General features: G+C 53.2%; 2 protein-coding genes across 11 annotated transcripts in view; both read left to right on the top strand.

The window, feature by feature from the left end:
• Cbfa2t3 (CBFA2/RUNX1 partner transcriptional co-repressor 3) overlaps window positions 1-17,139 on the top strand; it is a 74,489-nt gene extending 57,350 nt beyond the window's left edge. For 6 of the 10 annotated variants that reach the window (XM_031341691.1, XM_031341689.1, XM_031341687.1 and 3 more), the window contains 7 exons: window positions 3,812-3,993; window positions 4,539-4,768; window positions 7,030-7,127; window positions 7,787-7,985; window positions 8,460-8,528; window positions 9,545-9,735; window positions 11,272-17,139. In XM_031341691.1, the coding sequence (XP_031197551.1) occupies window positions 3,812-3,993; window positions 4,539-4,768; window positions 7,030-7,127; window positions 7,787-7,985; window positions 8,460-8,528; window positions 9,545-9,735; window positions 11,272-11,541 (1,239 nt within the window). In that variant the 3' untranslated portion in view covers window positions 11,542-17,139. The remainder of the gene's footprint in view (window positions 1-3,811; window positions 3,994-4,538; window positions 4,769-7,029; window positions 7,128-7,786; window positions 7,986-8,459; window positions 8,529-9,544; window positions 9,736-11,271) is intronic. The other 4 variants (XM_031341692.1, XM_031341690.1, XM_031341688.1 and 1 more) reach the window with 1 other exon arrangement.
• Window positions 17,140-19,605: 2,466 nt separating this feature from the next.
• Pabpn1l (PABPN1 like, cytoplasmic) lies at window positions 19,606-22,914 on the top strand. The gene is made up of 7 exons (XM_031337396.1): window positions 19,606-19,848; window positions 20,157-20,292; window positions 20,564-20,631; window positions 21,185-21,291; window positions 21,383-21,470; window positions 21,904-22,043; window positions 22,587-22,914. Exons 1-7 carry the CDS (start codon window positions 19,606-19,608, stop codon window positions 22,618-22,620), a joined length of 816 nt encoding a protein of 271 aa, XP_031193256.1. The 3' UTR covers window positions 22,621-22,914.
• Window positions 22,915-24,543: the final 1,629 nt, after the last annotated feature.

Genomic DNA, 24,543 nt, shown 5'->3' with positions numbered 1-24,543 from the left:
CAGCTCTAGCCCTTTTGAATTTTGAGGCAGGGTCTCACTAAGTTTCCTGGACTGGCCTTGAACTCTGTCCTCCTGCCTCGGCATCCAGTAGTTGGGGTTTCAGGTTTCACTACCAAGTTTAGTGAGAAGCTGTATTTTATTTTATTTTATTTTATTTTATTTTATTTGGTTTTTCGAGACAGGGTTTCTCTGTGTAGCCCTGGCTGTCCTGGAACTCACTCTGTAGACCAGGCTGGCCTTGAACTCAGAAATCTGCCTGCCTCTGCCTCCCAAGTGCTGGGATTAAAGGCATGCGCCACCACTGCCTGGCAGGAAGCTGTATTTTAAAATCTGGTCGTCTGCACGCTGATGCTTGGGAATGAGCCAGGTCCTCACGTTGGGGCTGTGACTCACTGTAGCTCTCCACTCTGAGAGGAGAGAGGGCGGCAGGCTTCCAAATGTGTTTGCCCACGTGATCACTTTCACTTAGACCTCTCAGGGAGATGCCAACTTGCCCACCCCTTAAGACACCCACCTCCACTTACACCAAAGCCCCAGCTCCGCGTTAGTGAAAGTTCAAGGTCAGACCATCTAAGGGATGAGCTCCAAGATGTGAACCCCCATGGAGCTACCTGGCAGTCACTGGGCTGGCTCTGTTCCTCCAAGCTCAGCCTCTGAGGCTGACATCCTCCATTCTCACAGAGCAGCTACATCAGCAGGTTTTTAAACTCCCCAATTTAGACTAAGAATGGATTATAAGACTCTCTGCACAGACACCCTGTTGACCCCTGGAGTGGGAGGAGGGGGAAAGACAGCCTTGACTCTGTCAAGTTATTAAGCAGGAAAACGGAAGCCTTCACTTTCCCGGCTGGTAGAGACCCAAGGCCGGGTTCAAGCTTGGGTCTGTATAGTTCAGGGTCCCCACAACACTCACGGTACATGCTCTACCAGCCTCATCCCCTCTGGCAGCTGACAGGGGGACCCCACATGACACCCATATTCACTCCCCTCCTCCCTCCCACCCACACCTTGCTGGGCTCACACTGGAGCTAGTGACAACAGAGAAGCCTCGGGTGCCAGAGCGTAGGCCCACCTGGCAGTCATTTGGTGTGCGTTGGAGGCCCCCCATTCTCTTCACCCTCCGCATACTGCTGACTCGGCCACCACCTGTCTTTGGGATGCCATACGCCTGCTTACTTTGTCAGAGCCGATGTTTGCAACGGATGCTTCGTAGCATTAGCCACCCTGTCTGTGACTGGAATATCCTAGCTTCCACTTCCCATGGTCCCTACCCTCAGTACCCTTCCTAGCTAACCTAGTGCAGGGTCACCTGAAGCAAGCACTAGGCGGAACACCTTGCTAAGCACTGCCTTCTCAAAGGACCTCTCCATTTCATTTCTCTATGCCTGCGTTGGCTGTTTGGGAGCCAGCACACTTCATAGCTCACCCAGGACTTCTGTGTCTCATTCTTCGGAACACTGGGTGGTACTTCTACCTCCATGATATGGTACTCCTAGGGTGGAAGGGCAATAAGAGCCAAAGGTCAAACCTAAAAATATAAGATTGCAACCAGTACTTCTGACCTTGTTGCCAAGACACCAGCCAACTCTGTCCTGTCAAAGAGGCATGGCTACTTTGCCGGTACAGCAGGGTAGAGGCCCAGCCCCGAAACACAAGCCATAGGAAGGGCTCAGGCAGCTCCAGGTGCCTCCCTGCCCTCACTGGGTGGGGTCCCCTCTTAGCAGGGCAAAGAGCCACCACAGCACCTTCCTGAATAGTTAAGGACATCCTGGCCTCTACAGTGCTTCTCATGGCTACCTCTAGAGATGGCTGGGCAAGGTATAACCATATAGCGCAGAGTCAGGCTCCAACAGTGGGGCCTTGTTGGATCCTTTCCTAAGCAAGATAAAACTGTCAGCCACAAATGTGATGGGAAGCACTGAGTTAATTCACATGAGGCTCACTGGAGCCTATCACACCAGGGCATCCAGGGCTCTGGTCTGCCGATGAGTCAAAAGAGTTTGCATCAGCCGGGTGGTGGTGGTGCACACCTTTGGTCCCAGCACTTGGGAGGCAGAGGCAGGCGGATTTCTGAGTTCAAGGCCAGCCTGGTCTACAGAGTGAGTTCCAGGACAGCCAGGGCTACACACAGAAACCCTGTCTCAAAAATCAAAAAAAAAAAAAAAAAAAAAAAAGAGTTTGCATGACCTTCCCAAGATGACACAACTCCTCGGTAGCCCAGCCAGGGTGAGGTGCACCAAATTTCCTTCAGCAGCCTGTGGTGGAGAGGCTCTATAGAGCAAAGGGAGGCATCACAAAGACTCAGGGCTTAGCTGTCACCTTGGTTTAGATTTTTTTTTTTCTGGGCATCAAAATCTCCACACCAAGTGAAGTTGGGGCCCAGACCGCCCTGTGACCAGCTTGGTGTGACTTCTGAATGGTGCCTGGCTCTTCTGAAAAAGAATGAGGACTTGTTCTTTCTGGGCAAAAAGTGGGTCCTATACCCCCAGCCAAGGGTTGCCATATATCTGGACTGTATGGCGGGGCTACCTGATCCTAGGTCTCCTCCACTCTGTTCCACGCCGGCCTCCATGTAGCTGGACAGTGGAGCTTTACAGAAGCCACCCCACCCAAGACTCCAGCTCCCAGCTGGCCCCAGCTGGCCAGGACCCCAGATGTTCTCCCATCCGAACAGCAACCCAGATGGTGCTCATGCCCAGCCCCCACCCCGCCATGCTGGCCAAGGAGAGGATGGGGGACTGGTGAGGGAGGAGACTCTGGACTACTGAGACCTCCCAGGACCTCATCCCAGCTCATGCTTCTGACGTGGTCGGCAGATGGTGGGCTGGCCCCTGTTCAGCTATCCAAACAGAAAAACAGGCCTGGCAGCTATACCGCTCAAAAAAAAAAAAAAACGCATCGGCTGCCTGATGGGCTGGGTGGATGCGCCAACAGAGGCTGAGGGGGCGGAGGCTGGAGAAGACTGCCCTGGCAGCTTTGAAACAGCATGGGAAAGTTTTAGATTATGTTTATTTACAAATACTTAGAACTGCTGGCTCTCCCAAGAGCCTGCCACTGGGCCCCTGTCCAGCATGCTGAGGGCCAACCTGCCCCTCTACCCACAGCAGCTCTAGAAGGGCTGACCACCAGCAGGGCATGCCTGGAGACCCTTTGCCCAGTACTGGGGAGAAGCTCACAGAGATGGAGTCTGTGAGCTCGGGTGGCTTCGTCTACAGATGCAGAATCTAGTTGTGATGTCATGGCTGAGGCTTGGGTTCGTGAAGGTCATATTCCTTATGTGCTGACGTCCCGAGTTCCAGCTGTGAGCTTTGTTTAGGGCTGAGACTGGATAGTGAGAGGCAGTGGGGAGAGGAGCTGGGCCTGTGGAGCTTCTGGCCAGTGCATTTTGGGGGCTACAGCGGAGACCCTGTAGCAGCACAGCACCTTATTTACATCCCCCTCCCCCTCCCCCTCCCCCTCTCATGCATTCGTGTATATTAGATTGCCTGTGCCCTCTGAACCTTGCTTTCTTTCTACATGCCAAGGATATGGTACCTGTGTAGACGGAGCACAGCAAATAGGGAATATTTGCTGCAGACCGCACTCTAGGAGGTAACAAAGTCCCTACATTGCTGTGCGTCCAGTGGGCCACAGGCCTGTCACTTCCCACTGTGCGGTTGGAAGGAAAAAGGGACCTCAGGGACCCAGAGCAGCCCTGAGTCACACAAGCAGCTCTGGGCTGTCTGCTACGAAACAGGCTATGCGAACAGACTATGCGGGTTTGCACCCCAGCTGTCAGTCAGCTGTGCCTAAACCCCTGTCCCGCCCACAGGCTAATCTCCCGCTGCTGCAGAGAGAGCTTCTGCACTGTGCCCGCCTGGCCAAGCAGACACCCGCCCAGTACCTGGCCCAGCACGAACAGCTGCTGCTGGATGCCAGCGCCACCTCCCCCGTTGACTCATCTGAGCTCCTGCTGGAAGTCAATGAGAATGGCAAGAGGAGAACACCTGACAGGTACCAACCTCTCACAGACCCAGGGTGGCCTCTTCCTGCCCGTCTGCTCTGCCAGACAGCTGGCCCAGTCTGCATGCTGGAGGGACAGGCTGGTGGCACTGTGTGGGTGGCACTGGGTTCTATGGCATATGCTGCTCAATTAGCTATGGACCCTGGGGCCTCTGGAATCCCTGGAGGACAGTAGCTCAGGGAGGGGACTGTTCACTAGAACTCACTTTTCTCTGTGCTGTTTGTAAACCCTGAGTGACCTGGAGCCCAAGACTTATCTATGGTGGCTGGGCTGGACTGGATCCCTTGACTGGCCACAGAGATACTGGTCCTACCACTATACCACAGTGGGGACTACACCTAGCTATAGGACCCTGGGTGCCTCCCTCTATCCATTCTTCACCAGGATCCCCAGAGGAGGTCGGAGTGGGGGACCAGAACCCAGTGGGGCTCCTCTGAGTTTCTGCCTCCGTCCTGTCTGTCTCTCCTCACCTCCATTATTATCCTCTATCCAAGACTGGGGCTGATGTCCATTGGCCACCTATTTTCTTGGTCAGGACCAAAGAGAATGGGTCAGACCGGGACCCTCTGCACCCCGACCACCTCAGTAAGCGGTCCTGCACCCTGAGCCCTGCCCAGCGCTGCAGCCCCAGCAATGGGCTGCCCCACCCTACACCGCCCCCACCCCCGCACTATCGCCTGGAGGACATGGCCATGGCCCACCACTTCCGGGACTCCTACCGCCATCCTGATCCCCGAGAGCTACGGGAACGCCATCGGCCCCTCAGTAAGTGGTGTAAGAGTGCCGTCAACCGCTGGAGGTCTGAACACAGCGTTTGAACCTGTGTGTCTGTGAGCCTGCACGTGCTTGTGTTGGAGAGAGTCTGCATGCATTTATTTAGGGGTTCAGTCAGCAGCTACTTGTACCTGTGCTCTAGTGGAAGACACTGAAGCTGTCAGCACCACCTCAGCTGTCCAGTAAGGAAACAGGTTTAAGGAGCCAGCAGCCACCCCAGTGCCCATGTAGCCTGACTCGTCCCTCCAGAGACAAGTCACCCTTTCTCACACACTGAATAGCACTGTAGCAGAGGACCCTAACCCTAGGGACATCCTCCTGCCCTGGGCAGCCTGAGGCCAGAGTAGCTATGGGTAAGACTACTAGCAGGACTGCCTTCCTTTCCTTGAATTCAGAAGTGACCCTCACGTGGGCCACGTGACCTCTCTGTGCTTCAGTTTCTTCCTTTGTCAGAACAGGGATTCTGTGGAGATGAGGGTATTGATAGAGCACGTGGCACACACTCTACCCCAAGGCCCAGCCACCAAAGACAAGGACAGCAGCCAGCACAGAACACATGCCACTATCTTGCATGCTGTCATTTCCCAGTCTGTACCCACACCTCAACGGAAACCGAGGTCCAAGGAGTCCATGTGGGGCAGCCATAGCTGGGCCCAGCAACACCTGCCTAGCCCAAACTTCCTCTGCAGAAACCCAGAGATGGCCACCCCTGCCATATCCTGGTGTTTTGGACCGTACTATTAGAAATGATCATCCAGGGTCACTCAGAATGTCAATAGGGTCCCAGAGCAGGGTCAGCAGGGGCCTTTCCCTACCCCCACACCGTGGAAGCTTCCAGGGCCTAGTCCTAGGCAGCAGGTGACAGTGTCTGGCCCGCCACAGCCGGGTCAGGCAGGTGCTAATTCCCACCCGCTTCTGCTAATGCAAAAATAAACGCCAGCTGTCGTACAGATCTCAGCCTCTATTTTAGTTTGGGCGTTGGCACAGGCCCCCCGTGGGCAGCCAGAGAGGGTACTGGATGACGGCTGTGGCCACTCCCTGCCCTTCTGCGACTCGAGGGAGGCATTTCAGGTTAGGGTAGTAGGAGATCCTAAGGCGCCAATGGCTGCTAAAAAGAGGCTTTGCCCCCAGGAAGTCTGGATTGGTGCCAGGTCACCTGCACAGCCTCAGTTATGACACTGGGAGCATGAGACACTGCAGGAAAACCAAGACAGGGCCATTATGTCCCTCATGCCCCAGCCAGTGGCAACCCACATCCCACCCGACCCTGTTTGGTCATCCCCGAGGTTACAGATCCAAACTGGCCTTACACCCGACACCGCCTTCTCCACTTTCTGCTTGGTAACTATGGACAGACATAACCCTTCACCAGCCTCAGTTTCCTCGTCTGTTGTATGGGAAGATGGACCTTCCCTGCAAGATCAAGGCAGAGAGAAGGGAATAGTGGTTAGCACCAAGCACTGCTTGGGCACACCCTTCAAGTTTATCAGGTCAGCTTGGGGCATTTCTTTCTAACAGTTTACTATGCAAGAACTAGACAGGGTTGGGGAGCTGAGGCAGGGAGTAGCAAGATAAGGGCCCCAGGATCCCTTGGAGAATGAGCCATCCTGGATTACTGCTTTGATCCTGCTGCCGGTAGATCTGATCCCAAGATTGTACTTGGGGCTGGTAAACATTCAGGTCAGAGTTCAGTCTGGGACACAGAGGTAAACACAGCACGCCATCTTTCTCCATGGAGCTGACAGGCTGGGAGCGGGGGTAGTAGAATAAACAGGGAGAGCTTGTACCGAGAGACCAGAGACACACATGGCCTGAGGAATTCCAAAGACTGCAGCTGTGGAGGGGCCCTGTGGCCCGGACTTTGAGGAATGCATAGGAGTACTGATATCTGAGAGGAAGTCATAAACACACTTAAGTTGAGCAGCTGCACCAAGGCCCTGAGGTTTCTGGGCCGTGATAAGAGAGACCTTTAAAGTGAGTTCATGTCGAGCTGCCTATCAGAAATGGGTGAAGTGAGAAGAGTGGGGTTAGAAGGTTAGTGGGAGGCAATGAGTCACTGAGGCAGAACCAAGGTGACCTGGTTTTAACCTATTCCTGACCGCCCCCTACTCCCCCCCAGCCCCCCGGTGTAGCAAGTAAGAGGCACCTGGGAGTAGAGGCAGGGCCTGAGATCCAAGTCAGGGCTTGAATGTTGGCAGGGCTAGAGCTTGGCATCTGCATGGGGGCCTAACTGTGTGTTGCCCATTCTGCAGCCATACCTGGGTCTCGACAGGAGGAAGTGATTGACCACAGGCTTACAGAACGCGAGTGGGCGGAAGAGTGGAAACACCTCAACAGTGTGAGTGCCCAGGTGGGGTTGCCAGGTCCTAGTGACCCCCAGAATGTCTGCATGACTCTGGAGCCTAAAGCTGGGGTGGAGGAACTCACATTGAGTTTAGGCTCTGGGTTCAGCATCTCCTGGTAGGACCTACTGGCATGCCTACTGGCTGCCTGCCCTTTTATGTGAGGATCATTGTCTATTGTTGGCCTATCAGGATGCTGCCAGAGAGTAGAGACAAGGATGCTGAGCCATGCACACTGGCTCTTCCTCCTCTACTGTTTCCTGCTCAGACACTTGCAGAGTAGAGCCCCAGTGATGTAGGACATCTTTGTGGTAGGTGCCTGAGCCCCTGGTCAGGCCAGGTGGACTATGTCTGGATATTCCCAGGAACCTCCGTTTCTCTGGGCCCCATGCACCTTTCTTAACAATGTTCCCAAGGCAGATTGCTCTGAGTTTCAAAAGAGACACCCTAAGCCCCTACCCTGCATCCAAAGGAGCTCCCATTCAAGTCGGGTGCCCACAGGCACTGGGAGTCATTCCACTGTTTGTGGGGAGCCAAGGTAGATTTCTGTGCCGCGCCTTCAGGGATAATGAGCTGGCTCCCCTGACCACCCCCTCCATATTGGATGGCCACATCTGACCACAGCCCCCAGTTCCAACGTACTGAAGGCCCTGCCACCTGCCCACAGCTCCTGAACTGCATCATGGACATGGTGGAGAAGACCCGGCGGTCCCTCACCGTCCTGCGCCGGTGCCAGGAGGCCGACCGAGAGGAACTCAACCACTGGATCCGGTGCTACAGTGACTCGGAGGACGGGAAGAAGGGCCCCAGCCCCATCTCTACCCGGTCCCTCAACAGCTGCAGTGGCCCTGAGGGGTCTCAGCTAGGTGTGTACCAAGGAAGAACATGGAGGACCTGTAGTGATGGTTGCTAGCCCTACACAGTCTCTGTAGGATGCCACTAATTCTCCAGGAAGGTAGCCAACACTTAAACAGGGGGCCTCACTTGGAAAGAGGGGCCTTCCCCATGGCATAAAGATGTGCCTGGTCTGCTAGGGAGCCTGAATCTCCCAGATTCTGGTAGATGCAGGCCAAGCTTAGAAGGAGAGCTTTTACTTACCCATCCATCACAGTGGTGACCACAGAGATGGGGACATGCCTAGATCCCAGCCTGAATCCTCGTTCACTGTCTAGAGTAGGCCACTTGAATGCCCGCCCCCATCCTCCTGGTGGTATATGAAGCCCTCTTTCCCAGGGGGAGAATACTTCTTGCTTTCAAACCCTGGCCAGAGTGGATGGGAACCCAGTGTGGAAGAAAGCCACCCCTTGTGCGTGACTCTGTGCCCCACCTGCTTATTTCAGATGTTCACCGGGACTTCACGCCCAGGACCCTGTCTGGCTATATGCCCGAAGAGATCTGGAGGAAGGCTGGTGAGTAAGGGACAGACCCTGGCAACAACTGTAAGAAGTGTCTGTGAGGGCTGGCAAGATAGCTCAGCGGGTAAGAGCACTGACTGCTCTTCCAAAGGTCCTGAGTTCAAATCCCAGCAACGGTGGCTCACAACCATCCTTGGTGAGATATGACACTTTCTTCTGGTGTGTCTAAAGACAGCTACAGTGTACTTACATATAATAAAAAATAAATCTTTTAAAAAAAAAAAGCGGGGCAGTGGTGGCACATGCCTTTAATCCCAGCACTTAGGAAGCAGGCAGATTTCTGAGTTCGAAGCCAGCCTGGTCTACAGCGTGAGTTCCAGGACAGCCAGGGCTATAGGGCTATACAGAGAAAAACCAAAAAAAAAAAAAAAGGGGGGGGGTCTGTGACTCAGATAGTCTCTATCTGAAGCAAGTTATACATTGGGCCACACACAGGGGTATATACAAAATGCACTTGTATGCATACACACAGAGAGAGAGAGAGATACAAAGACAGAGACAGAGAGACAGAGAATATGAATCAGGTATTTACAGCCAGGATTTCCATAGTGTACTTCTGGCACCCTGTGAATAGGCCCAAGCAGACCTGTTGTTCTCAGAGCAGGTCCCGCACTGCAGTGACCTGCCTAAAGCCTGTTAGAGCAGAATCCTGGACACTACCAGAACCTGCTAGACCCTATTATGGCTAGGAACTGGCCCTCACCCACTGAAGATGCACACCAAAGTAAGAACCATGATGCTAGCAGATAGAGCTTGGAAATTTACCCATGGCTTTGTTCATCATGACTAGGGTTGCACATGTGTGCCCAAGACTCTCACATTCACCCACATACCATTCCGCAAGGGAGTGGAGTCACTGACTTGTGCCTTGGTGTGTGCACATTCAATGTATGGTAGGCATGTGTGCACACAACTGCATTTAGATGCCTGCCCAAGTCATGAGTGTAGAGGGTCCAGAACCCCAGGGGAGCCAGCCTGGGTGACCACCACCCTTCGCTTGTGCTTCACAGAAGAAGCTGTGAATGAAGTAAAGCGACAGGCAATGTCAGAACTACAGAAAGCCGTGTCTGATGCGGAGCGCAAAGCCCATGAACTCATCACCACAGAGCGTGCCAAGATGGAGCGAGCCCTGGCTGAGGCCAAGCGACAGGCCTCGGAGGATGCCCTGACTGTCATCAACCAGCAAGAGGACTCCAGTGAGGTAGGGCCACCAGCCTCCAGGTGCACTGCAGTCTGTGGGCTGACCAAACCTGGGTTGGGACACTACACTTGTACAACGCCTAGGCCTCGTGAGCTTTCTGCTCTCAGTAGCTATGACTGCCACAAGCAAGCATGCAGTCTGTTCAGCTCTGACTGTCAGTAAATACAGAGATACATAAGGTGTCCCTCAGGCCTTCCCAACCTGCAGGAGCAGTAACTGAAGGTCCAGAGAGTAATGGCATATCTGAGGTCTGGCACATGATAGAGCTCACATTCGGCCAAAGCCTGTTGATGTTGAATCTTCTGTTCCTTAACTTGTGAAAGCAAGAGGTTTAAGGGGCTTTTCAGGACCCCAGGGCCTGCCTCAGCTTCTGGCATGCAGGTAGATGCTCAATGAACAGGAAGAAGAAAGCCAGGAGAGCTGACCCTGTGTGCCTGGATGTCTGAGCACTGAGCTCCAATCCAGCAGGGTGGGTGAGGGAAGACTTTCTGAAGATTTCCCTCTGCTCCAAAAGCTTGGTTAGTAGGACATCAGAGAAAAAGGAAAGGCCATTCTGGAAAAGTCATTCGTAGGATGCCCTTTAAGAAGGGCCAGGTCTCCGACATTGGAGAAACAAAGCCAGGTAGATCTTGGGGCCCACTGGTCCACCATATTAGCCCAGTTGATTGGCCGATGAAATACCCTATCTTAAACTAAGGTTGACAGTGCTCAGGAATAATGTCAGATATTGTCCTCAGGCCTCCCCATGCATACATATATGTACCCACGCACTCATGTGCATATGCACACAAACATACACACACAAGATCTCAGAGCTGTCACGAGATGGGCAAAGAGCCAACCAGAGTGTTGGGTATTTGGAGGTGAGGATAGCACCTCACTAGATGTGACATCCGAGCAGATCTGGGGGAGGGGCGTAAAGATCCATCCTGGTGGAGAGGCCGGCAAGGCCTACGTGAGTGGAGCAGGTAAGCTGGGGCAGCCGGCAGTGAGGAGGCCAGAGACTTTTTTTTTAAGATTTATTTATTTATTACATATAAATACGCTGTTACTGTCTTAAGACACCAGAAGAGGGCATCGGATCTCATTACAGATGGTTGTAAGCCACCATGTGGGTGCTGGGAATTGAACTCAGGACTTCTGGAAGAGTAGTCAGTGCTCTTAACCACTGAGCCATCTTTCAGGTTCCCAAGGCCAGAAACTTTAGAAGCCAAATAGAGACAAGAAGTAGGCTTTGACTCCCAGGGGCAACCTCCCAGTTCCATGGCCCTGCCACCTTTCAGGGAATTCTGGTCCATGGCCACCTCTCCTCCCAAAGAGACTGCTTGACAGCTCAGTGGCCTCTAGGGGCCTTGAGTTCATTTTTTTTCCCCTGGGTCTTGGCTGTGGATGCATAGCTCTCCCCTGCAAAGCATACATGCACACGCATGCACACGCATGCACGCACACACACTCCTTTTCATCAGTGGGCAGGTTATCTGGGCACATGGGATCTGTCCTAGTCTGACCATCTCCTTTGCCCTCCTCCACCTCCAGAGCTGCTGGAACTGTGGGCGCAAGGCCAGCGAGACTTGTAGTGGCTGTAATGCTGCGCGCTACTGCGGGTCCTTCTGTCAGCACAAGGACTGGGAGAAACACCATCATGTGTGTGGCCAGAGTCTGCAGGGCCCCGCAGCTGCAGTCGCCGACCCACTGCCTGGACAGCCTGATGCCACTGCCAGCCCCAGCGAAGCCGGCTCAGCAGGGCCCTCTCGTCCCTGCTCTCCAGGGCCACCAGGCCCACTGGACGCTGCTGTGCCCCGCTGACCTCCAGACCTGACACCCAGCCAGCCCATGGACGCCATGCCCTGCCAACCTCCCGGCCCCACCTGGAGCCACTGCTGCTACTGCTTCTCTCCAAAAGAAAACACAGATCCAACAAAACTGCATCCATGCAGCCCCAGCTACCTGACAAGGTCTGCCAGGACCTCTACAGCCTCTCGTCCGCAAGCACCCTCAGAAAGCACCGCAGAGCTTCAGACAGCGGCACCAGTGGGAGTGTGGCCGGCTCCGCTGCTGTCTGTCCCCTCTGTGTCCGTCTACCTTTCTGCGTCTGCCTCTATGTATCTCTTGATGTCTTTGTCTCCTGCTGTTTCCCTGACTCTCCTTTGTCTCTGTCTTTGTAAAGTCCACATGATCTCTCTGTCATCAGAGAAACCTAATTGGTAGCTTTTATTTTCCATGAGGAACTTTTGGAGATTTTTTTTTTTTTTTGACAAACAAGCTACTTAGAAATGGACAAAGAAGCCTGTGGGGTTCTCCCCATTCCTCATGAGTAAGGGAAGAAACTGTGATTTTTTTTTTTTTTTTTTATTCAGAGTTGCTGTATCACCCAGCCAGCCCCAGGGGGATCGGCATGCGCACAGCAGAGATAATGAGAACAATTTCAGTTTCCAACTCAAGAAGCAGTTTTTGTTTCAGGTTTTATTTCTTTTCTTTAATGTCAAACTCTTTGGCTTTAAGTGGAAAAAGAAAAAAGAAAAAAAAATCCAAAAAGTTTTTTTTTTTTTTTTAAGCAAAGGAAACATAACCTGTAAACTACCTTGCCAGCTAGCCAGCCAAGGACGCCAGACACACCTCGCTCCAAAGGAAACCCAAAAAAAAGCAAACTCAAGAAATCAAAATCCAAAATTTATTTTTATCACTGCCAAAGTATTTTCTTCATGGTCTCTCCACCCTGGGTTGGTTTGGATGTCAGTCTTTGATTTTGGCTTTGATTTTTGTCAGGGGGTGTTGGGATACTGGGATTTGGTGGGTTGGGCCAAGAAGAAACCTTTTGTTCCTTTTTGACTAGTGGGCAGCATCCTTACGGGGCAAAGCGGTCAGCAGCAAGGCCACGTGCCCCTCAGCACCACAGCCAGAAGCCCCAGTCAGCATGAGCCTGAGCGTTGTGTGCCCTAGGGCTATGTCCATGTGTCCCTACACGCAAGGGAGGCACCTCCGTCTGTCCCCACACCTTCCTGGAACTTCTCATAAGTCATTTCCACTTGTGAAAAAAAAAAAGTGCTAAAGTGTTCTTCCCAGAGAGAGCACAATTCCTAAATGAAACTGTGACAATCTTTTGGGATGATTCTTGACTGCTTTTGAGAGCATAAGGAGACAGCGAATCACGCTTTCTCGGTTTTCCCTCCTCTACCTCTCTGCTCTTCCATCCCACCCTACCTCCATCTCGGCTCCCCTCACCTACCCCCAGTGTCTTGCTGTGGCTACTCTCATTTCTTTCAAACTTTTACAGAAAAAGAAAAAAGAAAAAGAAAAAACAAACAAACAAACAAACCACAAAAGCCAGCAGCCACCCGCACCTCACCTGGAACACTCAAGCCCAGCTGTACATATCCCTGTGTTGTAACCCCAATGTTGGTCTCCAGCCCTTGCCCACCCTGCCCTCCACCTGCTCGACTCCCTCAAGGATTCAAGGAGGAAATGAAGGAAGAAGGCTCATGCCTGTACCAAACAAAGAGACAGCAGACACAATTCCAGGCCTGTACCTCTGTTGTGGCTGCAGCAAGCTGCAGGCCTAGCGTGCAATATGGGGGATTGCTCCTGAACCCTGGGCCCAGGGGGCCCTGCCCAGAGCAAGGCGTGCAGCGTGTGTTAATGTGAATGTAAATAGTCTCCACAGAGGTCCCAACCATGGCATCAGTACCAAGGAGATGTTTGCCAAATAAAAAGAAATTAAGACAAACCACGGAAGTATGTGAAATTTAGGAAACACTTTGGAAGGAATCTGAGCTGTGGTCCCATGGGCTTGTTTGGTGGCTGGTATTTCTTCACAACTGTATAATCAATCATTCTTTAACAGAACATTCTATGGAAGGAACCTGTTAGGCATCATCAACCTGGTGCTACGCTGAATGGAGCCTGACAGCAACCCTTGCTCTGAAGGCTAAGGTAGATCTCATTCCCTGGAAGGTTCCTGAGGCCACAGCCCTCCAAGGCCACAGAGATGTGTTTTTGTGGGTTTCAGAGAAGCCAGGACACAAAGCAGCCTCCCGCCCTTCTAGTGGATCAGTCCTCCTGAGCGTCTGCCTGCAAACTCTGAGTCTGTGTGCTGGTAGAGACCTGCCTCCTGTCACAAAGAGCATCACTGGATTCCATCCCCAGCTGTACCCCTGAGGTGCTTCTTGTCTCTGCTACCCCACAGCACGCAGCATCCTTGGCCCTTCCAGAAAGGCAGGCCAGTGACCTCTGGTAGGAAAGAGTTCTGGGTGATGGGGCGGTGAGCACCATGTTTGTGGGGGGAAACAAAGTTAGGCCCTCAGATTGTGCTTAAGAGCTGTAGTCTCTAGAAGTCTAGGCCAGGGTTCTGAGGTGGCATCCCTGATGACCTGTATCCCTGGTGTCAGGACTTCAGAGTGCCTGCTCCTATGTGGTCCAGCCATTCTGAGGTAGGTCTCAGAGGGCCACCAGTTTGCTTTAGGTCAGACACTCCCTTTCCTACCCTTACCAGCCTTACCTACCTTTTAGGAACAAGAGGGCCCGCCACAGACAATAAAACGATGCCCAGCCAAATTCGTCTCCGTGAACCAGGCTACATATTTAGGGTTCATTAGAGACCCCATCTGTACCCTAGCTGTTGAGAGCGATAGCCCCTCAAGGCAGCTGTCAGATGGCATTCGACTACAGCGAGTCTCTTGTGTATTTGGGATTTGGCCAGCAATTGTAGACCCCGAGGGTGAGAGCCCAGCAGTCTGCTAGGCAGATCTCAGGAGTCGAGGCAAAGGCCCTATCAGGGTGGCCATAAGATGGGGCTGGGAAGGGTTAGGTGAGGAAACCGGAGGCTGGAAGCTGCAGAAGGACATCCCAGGTGTTGATGAGGTCACCTGAGGCAGTGCCACCTGAGGCAAAGGGGTTTGGAGGATAAGGTGAAGTCGCTAAGCCAGGCGCTAGGGCCCTAGCAAAGCTGTGGGTGCTGTGCTTAGACTCCAGCTACCCAAAGACCTTACAGCAAACAACCTCGCAGCTTTGGAAAGAATAGGCTCCATGGGTGTTCTGTCCTTTATTGGGAGGTGTACCCTGGGTGGCCATAACCGCAGCCTGCCCTTAGTTTCAACCTCCCGTCTGCCTAGGGCTCTACACAGAGCTGGGGGCATGGCACTCCATCTCTGACTCCTGCTATCTTCTCCAGTTCACAAACCATGGACCCAGGAACGACTAACTAACTGCTAGACCCTGCTTCCTGGTAACCACAGACAAGTATGAACCAACCCCCCTAGGGGATGTGGCTCTCACAGAGTCTTGCTCCCCCAAAACCCCAAATCAAAATGCCACTTTACGTGCTGTAAAGTGGCTAAAGCTAAAGCAGGCAGGCTGAGTGGAGAGGGCAGGTAGCCGGCAGAGCTCTCCAACCCCCAAGGCACAGCCCAGATCCCATCTCAGGACCTTAAGGCTTCTCGGCACAAGTCCTGTCTGTCCCAGCCCTGCCTCAGACCCAGACTGGCCTCTCCCTGAGGGCTGCCTGAGAGGCTTCTTTCTAGCACAGTCCTCAGATCTGCGCAGGAGCGGAGGCCAGTGTTTCTCGTCCCACGTGTGGTTACAGCTGTATAAGAACAGGCTAGATGATACCACAGCTCAGGTCCCACTGCCTGACGGGGGTGCCAAGGTGAGAAGAGCCAGCCCCCACAGGAGGGCCCAGAAGGATTCAGTCAACAGGGACATCCGTCAGAAGACCTGGGAGGGTCGCAGGTGATGGAGAAAGCCCAGAATGGGAGGCAGGGCCATGGGCAGTGTTATCTTGAGGCCACAGTGGACAGGGATCAGGATGGAACCCAAAGTTCTCATTTAGTTTCTCCAAATAAACCATTAGGCTGACACCAAAGTATCATCCCTGGCATCCATCTGGACTCCTCAGCCTAACCTCACGGATAGATCAACGCTTTCCTGAGCTCGTCCTTCTGACGTGCGCAGCCATCTTGCCTCTGCCCATTCACCGTCCTCCTCCTGCCCTTCCAGCAACTATCCCCCACCCTCATCTATCTACCTTGACCCATCAGCAAATCCATCTGTCCACCTGTCTATTGCTCCATCCAAACTGTCTCTCTACCCTGCCATCCCAACATACCATTCTTATGTCCATATGCCTTCGAGCCCCCCACGCACACAACCATCCCCAGGTCCATGTTCCCTATCACCTCTCTATCCACTGTACTCAGCGTTCTATCAGCTCCCTCAGTGTACCAAAGACACCAGGTCCTCCCACGCCCTCCACTCTGCTTGCCCTAAACTGGCCAGGGCTGCTCTAGGAATACCTACCCATGAGGCAACAGGCGCCTCCCACCCCCAGCACTCTGCCCCACTGTGGCATCCAGACACCTCCAGAAATGAGTTCTTACCATAGGTGTTGTGGGCAGGTTGGACACGTTCTTGTGGCAGCTGTGACATATCTGGAGCTGCTTAGGGAGAGAAGGGAGCAAGAATTGTGCTGGGAGTTGGTCTGTCCACCTGCTCACAGGCTCTGGGAGGCTGTGTTAGGCAGCCATGTTCCCTGAAAGTAGGGCAAAGTCCTTGTTTCCAGGAGTCTGTCCAGAAGAGAGATCTCTGAAGAGGAGAACAAACCAGAGCCAGCCTCCTTTGAAACAGGAGTGCTCTTAGTCCCCTGTACCCCGGACTCGTGTGCACTATTCCCATCGTCTCTGTTAGGATTCCAAGGAGCTCAGAGTTGAACCTGTCCAGTCTGCCCCTCCTAGATCCACTAATGGTGGATCCACCCAGATCTGCTGGTTGTTTGGGGCCATCCACAAGCTCCCCTGGTAACTCATTGCTCTTCCTGAAGCTCCTACTATGTAGGGAAGTTTCTGAAACAAGGCTGGGGAGAGACTCCTGGATTACCATCATGATGGCTAGAGGAAGAGAAGGTGGGAAGGGAAACCTGAGGTGAGCTGGGCTCAGGGGAACCATCTAGTCCTGGAGACAGCTCACAGACAAAGCCCAGGACAGTCAACCGACAACTCATACAAGTCCCCAATTTCTAGAAACCTCTGTCTTGTGTTCTGTTCCTTTCCCTTCAATTCAGATGGCCCTTAGGGTACCAAGCCAGACTGGGAGACAGGGATGCAGCATCTGACTCAAAGTATAGCCCGCTCAGCCCAGACAAGAGGCCCAGCAGCCCTCAGCTCACACCATACCTGGGTGGGCACAGCAGCACACAGCCTGCCGGGGAGCCACTGCTTCTCCTGCCACAGGAGCTGGGAGGAGAGCACTGGATGTTTAGTTCACAGAAAGCTGTGTTCCACAGCCCTGTACATCTGGGTGCTGTGTCCCGCCACCCACTTCTATCTACTGCTGTCCTATATGTTTGCCCTGTGGGCCACGGACACGGCGATCAGGTTAATTACATCTGTGTAATAAAGTAAGTGTTTGCTATGATGGCTCGGCTGCTCCTCCAGATCATTGCGCACACCGGATTACCATGTTCAAAGACCTGATGCACACACAAGGGTCGTTGTGGTGTTCAGTTGTACCAGCGAGGACTTGGGGCAGACAGGAGGGGAACTTCAGGTTCTTGTGCTGCTCTGTCCTTGGAAAATGGGGTCCATCTTGGACCTTAGTCTTAGGGAGTTCTGGAAAATCTTTAACCCCCAAAATGACAAAGGCCTAACCTATAGCTTACCACTGGGACCAAGTTCTTTGAGGTGTCCACATGAGGTAGATGGTGAAACCTGACTGAGAAAAACAGCAAAGGCTTGAAGGGACACTGGGTCCGAGGGAACACTAAAGGGACACTTAGGACTTGAGGGGACACTGACAGCCTCAGAGCAGCTCAGCAGAAAGACCCTTCTCTTGGTCTGCTCCTATGGCAGCTGTGTCCTGGCTATAGGGAAACCCCTCTAGAACCAGACACCGGGCAGTGCTTCAGGCTGCACCAGTAGCTGCCTGGAGGAAGTGACTGTCATTGATACTGTCCCAGCTTGGAACATGGTGTATTTTTGAAGGCATTGTTGGGAAGGCCAGCATTGGGGTAAGCTGTCCCTAGGCCAGGCGCCTGGCTGGTGCCCCACTGGGCCTGGTGTGTCAGCGATCTCAGGATAGCGCGGAGAGGAGGAGGGTGACAAGCTTTTTCCACTGCAGACACAGAGCTCAGAGAGGATACTGGCCAGGGCCTGAGTTCCATCCAGACGGTCTTGGCCTGGGAATGGCCTGCCATGTCCTGCCTTCCGCATGCAAATACAGGAAAGATCCAGGCCGGACCCCAACAGAGCTTCATACAAAGAGATGGAGGACATGCAAGAGGACAGCTGTGGCCACTTGTCTATCCCTGTATGGGCAGTTTGTTCTCCGTGTAGATGTGGATGCTGCCACTGAGCAGCTCTGGTTGGCCAGGAAAGACCTAGGGAAGTAACTGAAGCAGGACTGGGGAGAGGCCAGTGGTCACTCAGTCCCTGCATCGCAGGTCATGTGACTGCTATACTCAGACTACTTTATTTCAGGTCATGTGACTTCCACAGAGTCCTTCCTTTATGAGGCATGGAACCCATACTATTGAGTTGTTTATGACAAGACCTCACTCTGGATCTCAAACTGGCCTTGAACTTGTAATCTTCCTGCCCCAGTACTGAATATAAGCATGAGCCATCACATGAATTGTGATACAGTTTTCAGCCACCTTGGAATAAAATAGAACGGGTATGTGTAGAGTCAGGCTAGGGTCAGAAGCCCAGTTTCCCAGGGCTGCACCAGCCACAGCTGCTCCTGCTTCGGCCTCCCAACCCCTCTGCCAACCCCAGGATGGGGGGAATGTCAGCCACCAGACTCCACTTACACAGTGTGGCTAAACAAAACTCAGCTCCTACCTGAGCCCTGGTTCTCAGAGAGACCCTATTGCCTAGCCTGGGGACAGGGTCACAGAAGCATGCCTGTGGGCATGAGGATGTGGAGTCACCAGAAACTCCCTGTGGAGATCTCTTAGGATCACGTTAACACACACAGCTGACCCAGAGGCTCAGCAGGGTAGCCTCAAGAAGCATCGGTACCCATGTCTAGCTAAAAGCCAGCAATATGCTTCTAGATCACCCCTCTGCTGGAAGCCCCAGGAAGGAGTCAATGATTGCAGGCTGGCCAGCAGCAGTCCTGGGAGGCGAGGGCAGAGAGGCAACAAGTGAATGGGGCTGGAAACTGTTGTACCTGCCTGCATCACCAAGTAGCCATCACCCAATTTGTATATCTCAGCCCGAGCCTTCCTTGTGGCAACAGGAACCATCTAACTAGTGCCTGGGTTTAATAGGCGCCCATCTGAGAGGTGCCATGCCTGGAGGTGGCAAGGGAGGAGTCTTTGAGAAACTTGGGGTTAGAATATGGAACTCTACCCTGCATGATCCTAGGCCTGAGCTCTTAGCCCTTGGGGGGGGCGGGGCGCGGAACTTGCTCAGACTGACCTAATGTATCCAGACACCCACAGTGCCTCCTCTCCCTGAAATCTGTCCCTTTCATAGGACAATTAGGTAACTTGAACAAGACCTGATTATCGGTTAGGTTCTATTGTCAGAGCTGTGGTCAGGGCATGTGGCACATGCCAAGGACAGACAGACTCCAGGAAGCTCGCATCATAGCCATGCTCATGTGAGTACGGCCATGCCCACCCTGCTTTGGACTCATCTACCCTTCCCTGAGTACTTCCGGGATGCAGCTGGTAAAGAGAACAGAGAAAGGATCTGCAACCTTCGACCCCTCTGGTCAGTAGCCTAGCCCAAGCTGGGAGGCCTTCTTAATTTTTAGTGCTTTAGTGAAAGCAGCTGGTCCGGGGGGAGGACTTAAAAGGAAAGGTCACAGGGCAGATGCAGCTGTGGAGGTGAGCAGATGCAGAGAACTTACCCGGCCTGCCCTCCTTGCATACCCATGGGGCCTTACCTGAGCAATGAGCTCTTCCCACCGCCCACTGAAGCCTGGCTCCAGACAGTCTCCTCAGATCCTGAGGCCCAAGGTTGGGGGGCCTGGGGCAGGACTGAAAAGACCTCTTTGGTGCCAAGGGCTGGAAGTAGAGCAGGAAGTGGCAAGGAAGCAGAGGAAAATGAAGATACGGGCTTCCTGCTTTCCCTGCTGGAGCCAGAGAACCTGGCCAAGTCCCCAGTATACAACCAGGTAGCACCCTGTCACAGACCATGGAGGAAGGCGTGGGCCTGGGCATGGAGTGAGGGGCACAGCTGACTAGGAGGTGAAGGGGCCAGGGCTTCAGACCACAGGGGCCTCTCTGACTAGGGGACGGTATCCTGGGTGGGAGAGGTGTCAGGGGCTTCTGGGGCCTTAGCTCCTAGTCCTGGACTATGGCTACAAGAACAGGGTGATCTAGGTCATCCCCTAGTAGCTATGGCTTTCTGGCTGGCCACACCTGCCCTCCATTCTAGAGTGGCCCAAAGGCCACCTCAAGCTTACTGTGGGGTGGCCAACAGGAGTTGGAGGCCATCAAGCTGAAGCTGTGGGCCATGGAGCATGCTGAGGCCCGGCCGGAGCCACCCTGTGTACAGAGCAAGGCCACGGAGGAAGAAAGGGCTGAGGTCAGACAGCTGCTGAGCCCTGAGACTGTAGGTAGGAACCTGGGACTCTAGCTAACCCTTGTCCTCAGATGGCTGATGGACAACTGTCCTTTTAAATCCTTGACCACTCAGCTAAGGCTCTAAACCCACCTGCTTTCAATGGAAAGGTACTCGGCATGGGCTGCATATGAGCACTATTGAGGGGACATTCTGGATCACACCCATAATGTGACCTTGGGAGCCTGGGTGACCTTCTGGGGTCCTGAGGAATGGGCTCCTCAAGGAGGTCCTCCTGCTAGTTTTGAGGTTCTCTCTCCCTCCAGGCTGCTGCTTTCTTAGGACCTCCAAGGAAAATGTGGAGGCTGACCACAGATCTGTCTATGTAGGCAATGTGAGTAGAAGGGGGGGGTGCAGTCACAGCCCTCTTACGGTGTCTGCCCCCAATTAGGGCATTTAGCTGGGCAGACCTCTCAGTGACTGCCCTGGGTGGGGCTGGCTATGAGTTTGAGGCAGGTAGGGTTGTAAATGCAAATGTCTCCAAGGCCAAAGTGGGAGGCCTGGTGCAGAGGGAAGGTAAAACCCATGGGGCCGAATAGGGCCCAGGCCTTGACCGTTCATTCAGCTGAAGGTGAGGTCAAGCATTCGGGTTTTTCAGCATGAGCTGAAATTAGGAGTCCCGTGAGATTTCCCACCTTTAATGGGCCACACACCTGGCATGAGCTAATACCTGGGACCCGACCAGCTGTCCACATAGGAAACATTTAACAGTCTCTCAGCACTAAAACCTGGGCAGGAGTGGATAAAGCTCATTCCTAGCCAGGGGCCAACCAACCAACCTTGGGGGGGGGGCAGTGTCCCTCCAACCCCCTTCTGCCACCACCGCCTCAGCAGGAGGGAGCTGGGGAGGCCTCAGCACTTACAGCAGGTGCCCTTTCTGAGAGCAGGTGGATTATGGTGGTTCAGCTGCAGAGCTGGAGGCCTACTTCAGGCCCTGTGGGGAGATTCTTCGGGTCACTATCCTGTGTGACAAGTTCTCTGGACACCCCAAGGGGTCAGTGTGGGGCTATAGCAGGCTGGGCAGCGTGGGTGGGGCTGGCCCCTCACTCCTTGCTTCATTGTTCGCCGCCTCTATCCTCCCCCAGCTATGCATATATAGAGTTTGCCTCGCAGAGCTCTGTCAAGGCAGCTGCAGGTCTGGATGAGAGCACCTTCCGAGGCCGGGTCATCAAGGTATGTTTTCCAGGGCATCTCCATGCGCCTGTGGTCCCTGAGCTTGCACATTAACTCACAAATCCTTCAACAGGCTCCGAGAGGTTAGAGTGCCTGCTCTAAGATACATACTTAACCCAGCCTGACCCTTTGGGCATCTTAGATCAGAGTTAGGAAGTGATGGAAACTCTCAGACCCAGGGTGGAGCTTGGTGTGGGTAGAACTTGCTGTGGGTGGGGCCTGCAGGAATAGGCCCAGGAAGATGCTGGCTATAACCAGTATGTCATGTGATCACAGTTGCATCCAAGTGAGGGTGGAGGGATTATTTCAGCCTAAATGATATCACAAAGTCAGGAACCCTAAGCCCTGGTCTCAGCCTGGGCCCTGGCTTCACGCCACCCTGGCAAGAAGGGTGCAGAACAGTGTCTTGGACCATGGCATGGGTTCCATCCAGGTACTTCCCAAAAGAACGAACTTCCCAGGAATCAGCTCCACAGACCGTGGTGGGCTGCGGACACACTCGAGCAGCAGGGCTGCCTTCCTGCAGGGTAGCCTCCATCGAAAACCTCGGTTAAGACCCCATGGACAGAGCCGGTAAGTGGGCCCAATTGCGAGTCTGAGTCTGGAGATCTGGGCGGCAAGGTTCTCGGAGCCTGACCCTGATGTGTCGTGCTAAGGGAAGACTATTGTCCCCCACATGAGCCTTAACCAGTCAGGGCATTTGGGAGGGGCTGAGGGGGAGGCCTCATGGTGTCTAGCAGCCTGCACAGGCTCTGTGTAACCTCCCTACCTGGTAGGGCTACTTCTTCCTAGGCACTGGGACTCTGCAGGTGACAAGCATCCCTGCCATGGAGACCTGGGATCCACAGCAGGCTCCCCTAGCCTGAAGCATAGGCTAACTAGTACAAATAAGGCTGCAGCTGAGCCCAGGGGCCACATGTGACAACAAATTCTAGCCCCAGGCTTCCCTTCTTCTCTAGTCACCCCCTCAATAAAGCAGAAGCGCAAGAAGGTATCCCCAACAGTTCCTGGACAGCTTGGTGGTAACTTTAACTTGCCCTGATGTTCTCCAGGCCTATCTCCTCTGAAGGCAACTGAGCTGCCTTTGTTCTCTCCCTGCCCCCCAACTCTCTGCAGGGGCCATGGACGAGCATCTCTGTGGATCTCATAATATTGAAAGGATAGCCCAGTTTTTAAAAGTGGGGCCAGGAGCTGGGTCAGGAGTAAACTGCTGTCTCTCCACTTACTCTAGACAAGTCTTCAAGCCTGGCAGCCCACAAGGGCCTTTGAAGGTGCTCAGATCACCAGGTCCCAGTGGGAAGGCACTGGCACTGGGCAGGGAAGATTCGGAGGGGAGAGGAGGCTCAGAGTAAGCTGGGATTGGCATACTCAAGTACTTTTAAAGAAAAATAGATGTGTGTTAATAGTAAAACATAAATTATTAAACTTGAATATATTTTAAGAGCATGTAACTAGTCTCATTTCTAGATTCTCCCTCAGATACAGGTTTGCATTGCCCCTTTCTTCGTGGCTCCCCACAGAGAGGTTGGTAATGGGATCTGGCATGAGTCCAGAAAAGGGGCTCTGGCTCCTGCCTTCTGATTCAACAAAACATGAGCAAAATTCTACCCCTGTAATTCTTTCTTCATGCCCCAAACTGGCTCTCTAGATACACCAGCACTTCACCTCCATCCTGCCCTGGAAGTTATTTGAGCTGGTCAGGTCAAGAAGCAAAAGTGGGGCCTCTATGTTGATTGTGTATGTGTGTGTGTGTGTCTATCTGTGAATGTGTATATTTGTGTGTCTCTGTGTATGTGAGTGTCTGTGAATGTGTGTGTATGTGTCTGTGAGTCTGTATGTGTGTGTGAGTGTGTGGGTATGAGTGTCTGAGTGGATATTTATGTCTGTGAATGTGTTTGAGTGTGTGTGTATGTGAGTGTGTGTATGTATCTGGCAAAGACAGGCTACCCTGCTCTGCCACTGTACTCAGGAAGAAAGCTGGTCAGGCTCAGGTCTGTTGGGTGCTCACACTCGTCCCCAGTTACCACCTGGCCATATGTTAACGTCATTCTTTAAGCCCCAGTAGAGCTGCCATGTTCACCCTACTCCCAGCACCAGACTGGGAGAACTGCTCTGAGAACAGGCTGTGCCCTTTTCTAGACTCCATCCATGCTTAATCTCCCCAAGCCATTCTCACATATCCCCTGCCCTAAATGGATAGCACCCCCCCCCCAATGTAACCACATCTTTACCTCCAAAGTCCAAAGGCAGCCTGTGACCTTATTGAAAAAGGATCTCTGAAGAAATATAAGAATTAACTCTAGAGCTAGGTGTGGTGCTGCACACCTTTAATCCCAGCATTCAGGAAGCTTAGACAGGTAGATCTATGTGAGTTTGAGGCCAGCCTGGTCTACAGAGTAAGTTCTAGGACAGGCAGGACTACACACGTATCATCAGCATTCATAATAACTACTCCAGGACCATCCCAGACTGCCCTGTGGATCACACATCCAACAGCAGGTGAGGCCTGGGACAACTGTGAAGAAGAGCAGCAGAGCTGAGCTGGGGCTTGCAATGATGCTTGGGGTCGAATGTGAGTCACTACAGCTCCAGGAGCTGGCCAAGGTCTAGAGTAGATTCTCTCTGGGCATGCAGGAAGTAGCCCTGCCTCTAGCCATTGTGTTAACTGGCCACGGCCAAGTCGCCTGTGGTATCAATAGGGTAGCCCCGTGAGCCTGGGCAGCCTTTTTTTCTTTTGGAAGCAATTGGTTCCGTCCTGACCAGCCAGGAGTGACTGCCACCCAGTGGGCAGATGGTGAACAGCAAATTGGCCCAAGGGTGGCCTTGCAGAAAGAGAGGGAGGAGGACTCCCCAGTATCAAAGTGACTTGGCAGGGCCCTTGCCAAGGGTGACACCTGCTCCTCTTCACATTCCAGCTTCAGGACTTCCAAGTCCCTGGCCTGGGTCTCCTGACAGGCTATTTGCCCCTGAGCCTTGGGCATCTCCCACCCAGGGGATGGTTTTACTCTTGAGTCATTGCTGTCAGCTCAGTAGCTCCTGGTTCTCTTCTGACATATATATAGCAACTCCTCTT

The sequence above is a fragment of the Mastomys coucha genome, unplaced genomic scaffold, assembly GCF_008632895.1.
Source record: "Mastomys coucha isolate ucsf_1 unplaced genomic scaffold, UCSF_Mcou_1 pScaffold22, whole genome shotgun sequence".
NCBI classification, from domain to species: Eukaryota; Metazoa; Chordata; class Mammalia; order Rodentia; family Muridae; genus Mastomys; species Mastomys coucha.
This window is presented reverse-complemented; position numbering and strand designations above follow the sequence as displayed.

What these genes read in the sequence shown, in the direction of transcription:
- Pabpn1l (XM_031337396.1), top strand. Translation starts at nt 19,606, where the DNA reads ATGGGGCCTTACCTGAGCAATGAGCTCTTCCCACCGCCCACTGAAGCC. An exon ending in GCTGAGCCCTGAGACTGTAG is followed by an intron (nt 20,293 to 20,563) that starts GTAGGAACCTGG and finishes CTCTCCCTCCAG; the next exon opens with GCTGCTGCTTTCTTAGGACC. An exon ending in TCCGAGGCCGGGTCATCAAG is followed by an intron (nt 21,471 to 21,903) that starts GTATGTTTTCCA and finishes GGTTCCATCCAG; the next exon opens with GTACTTCCCAAAAGAACGAA.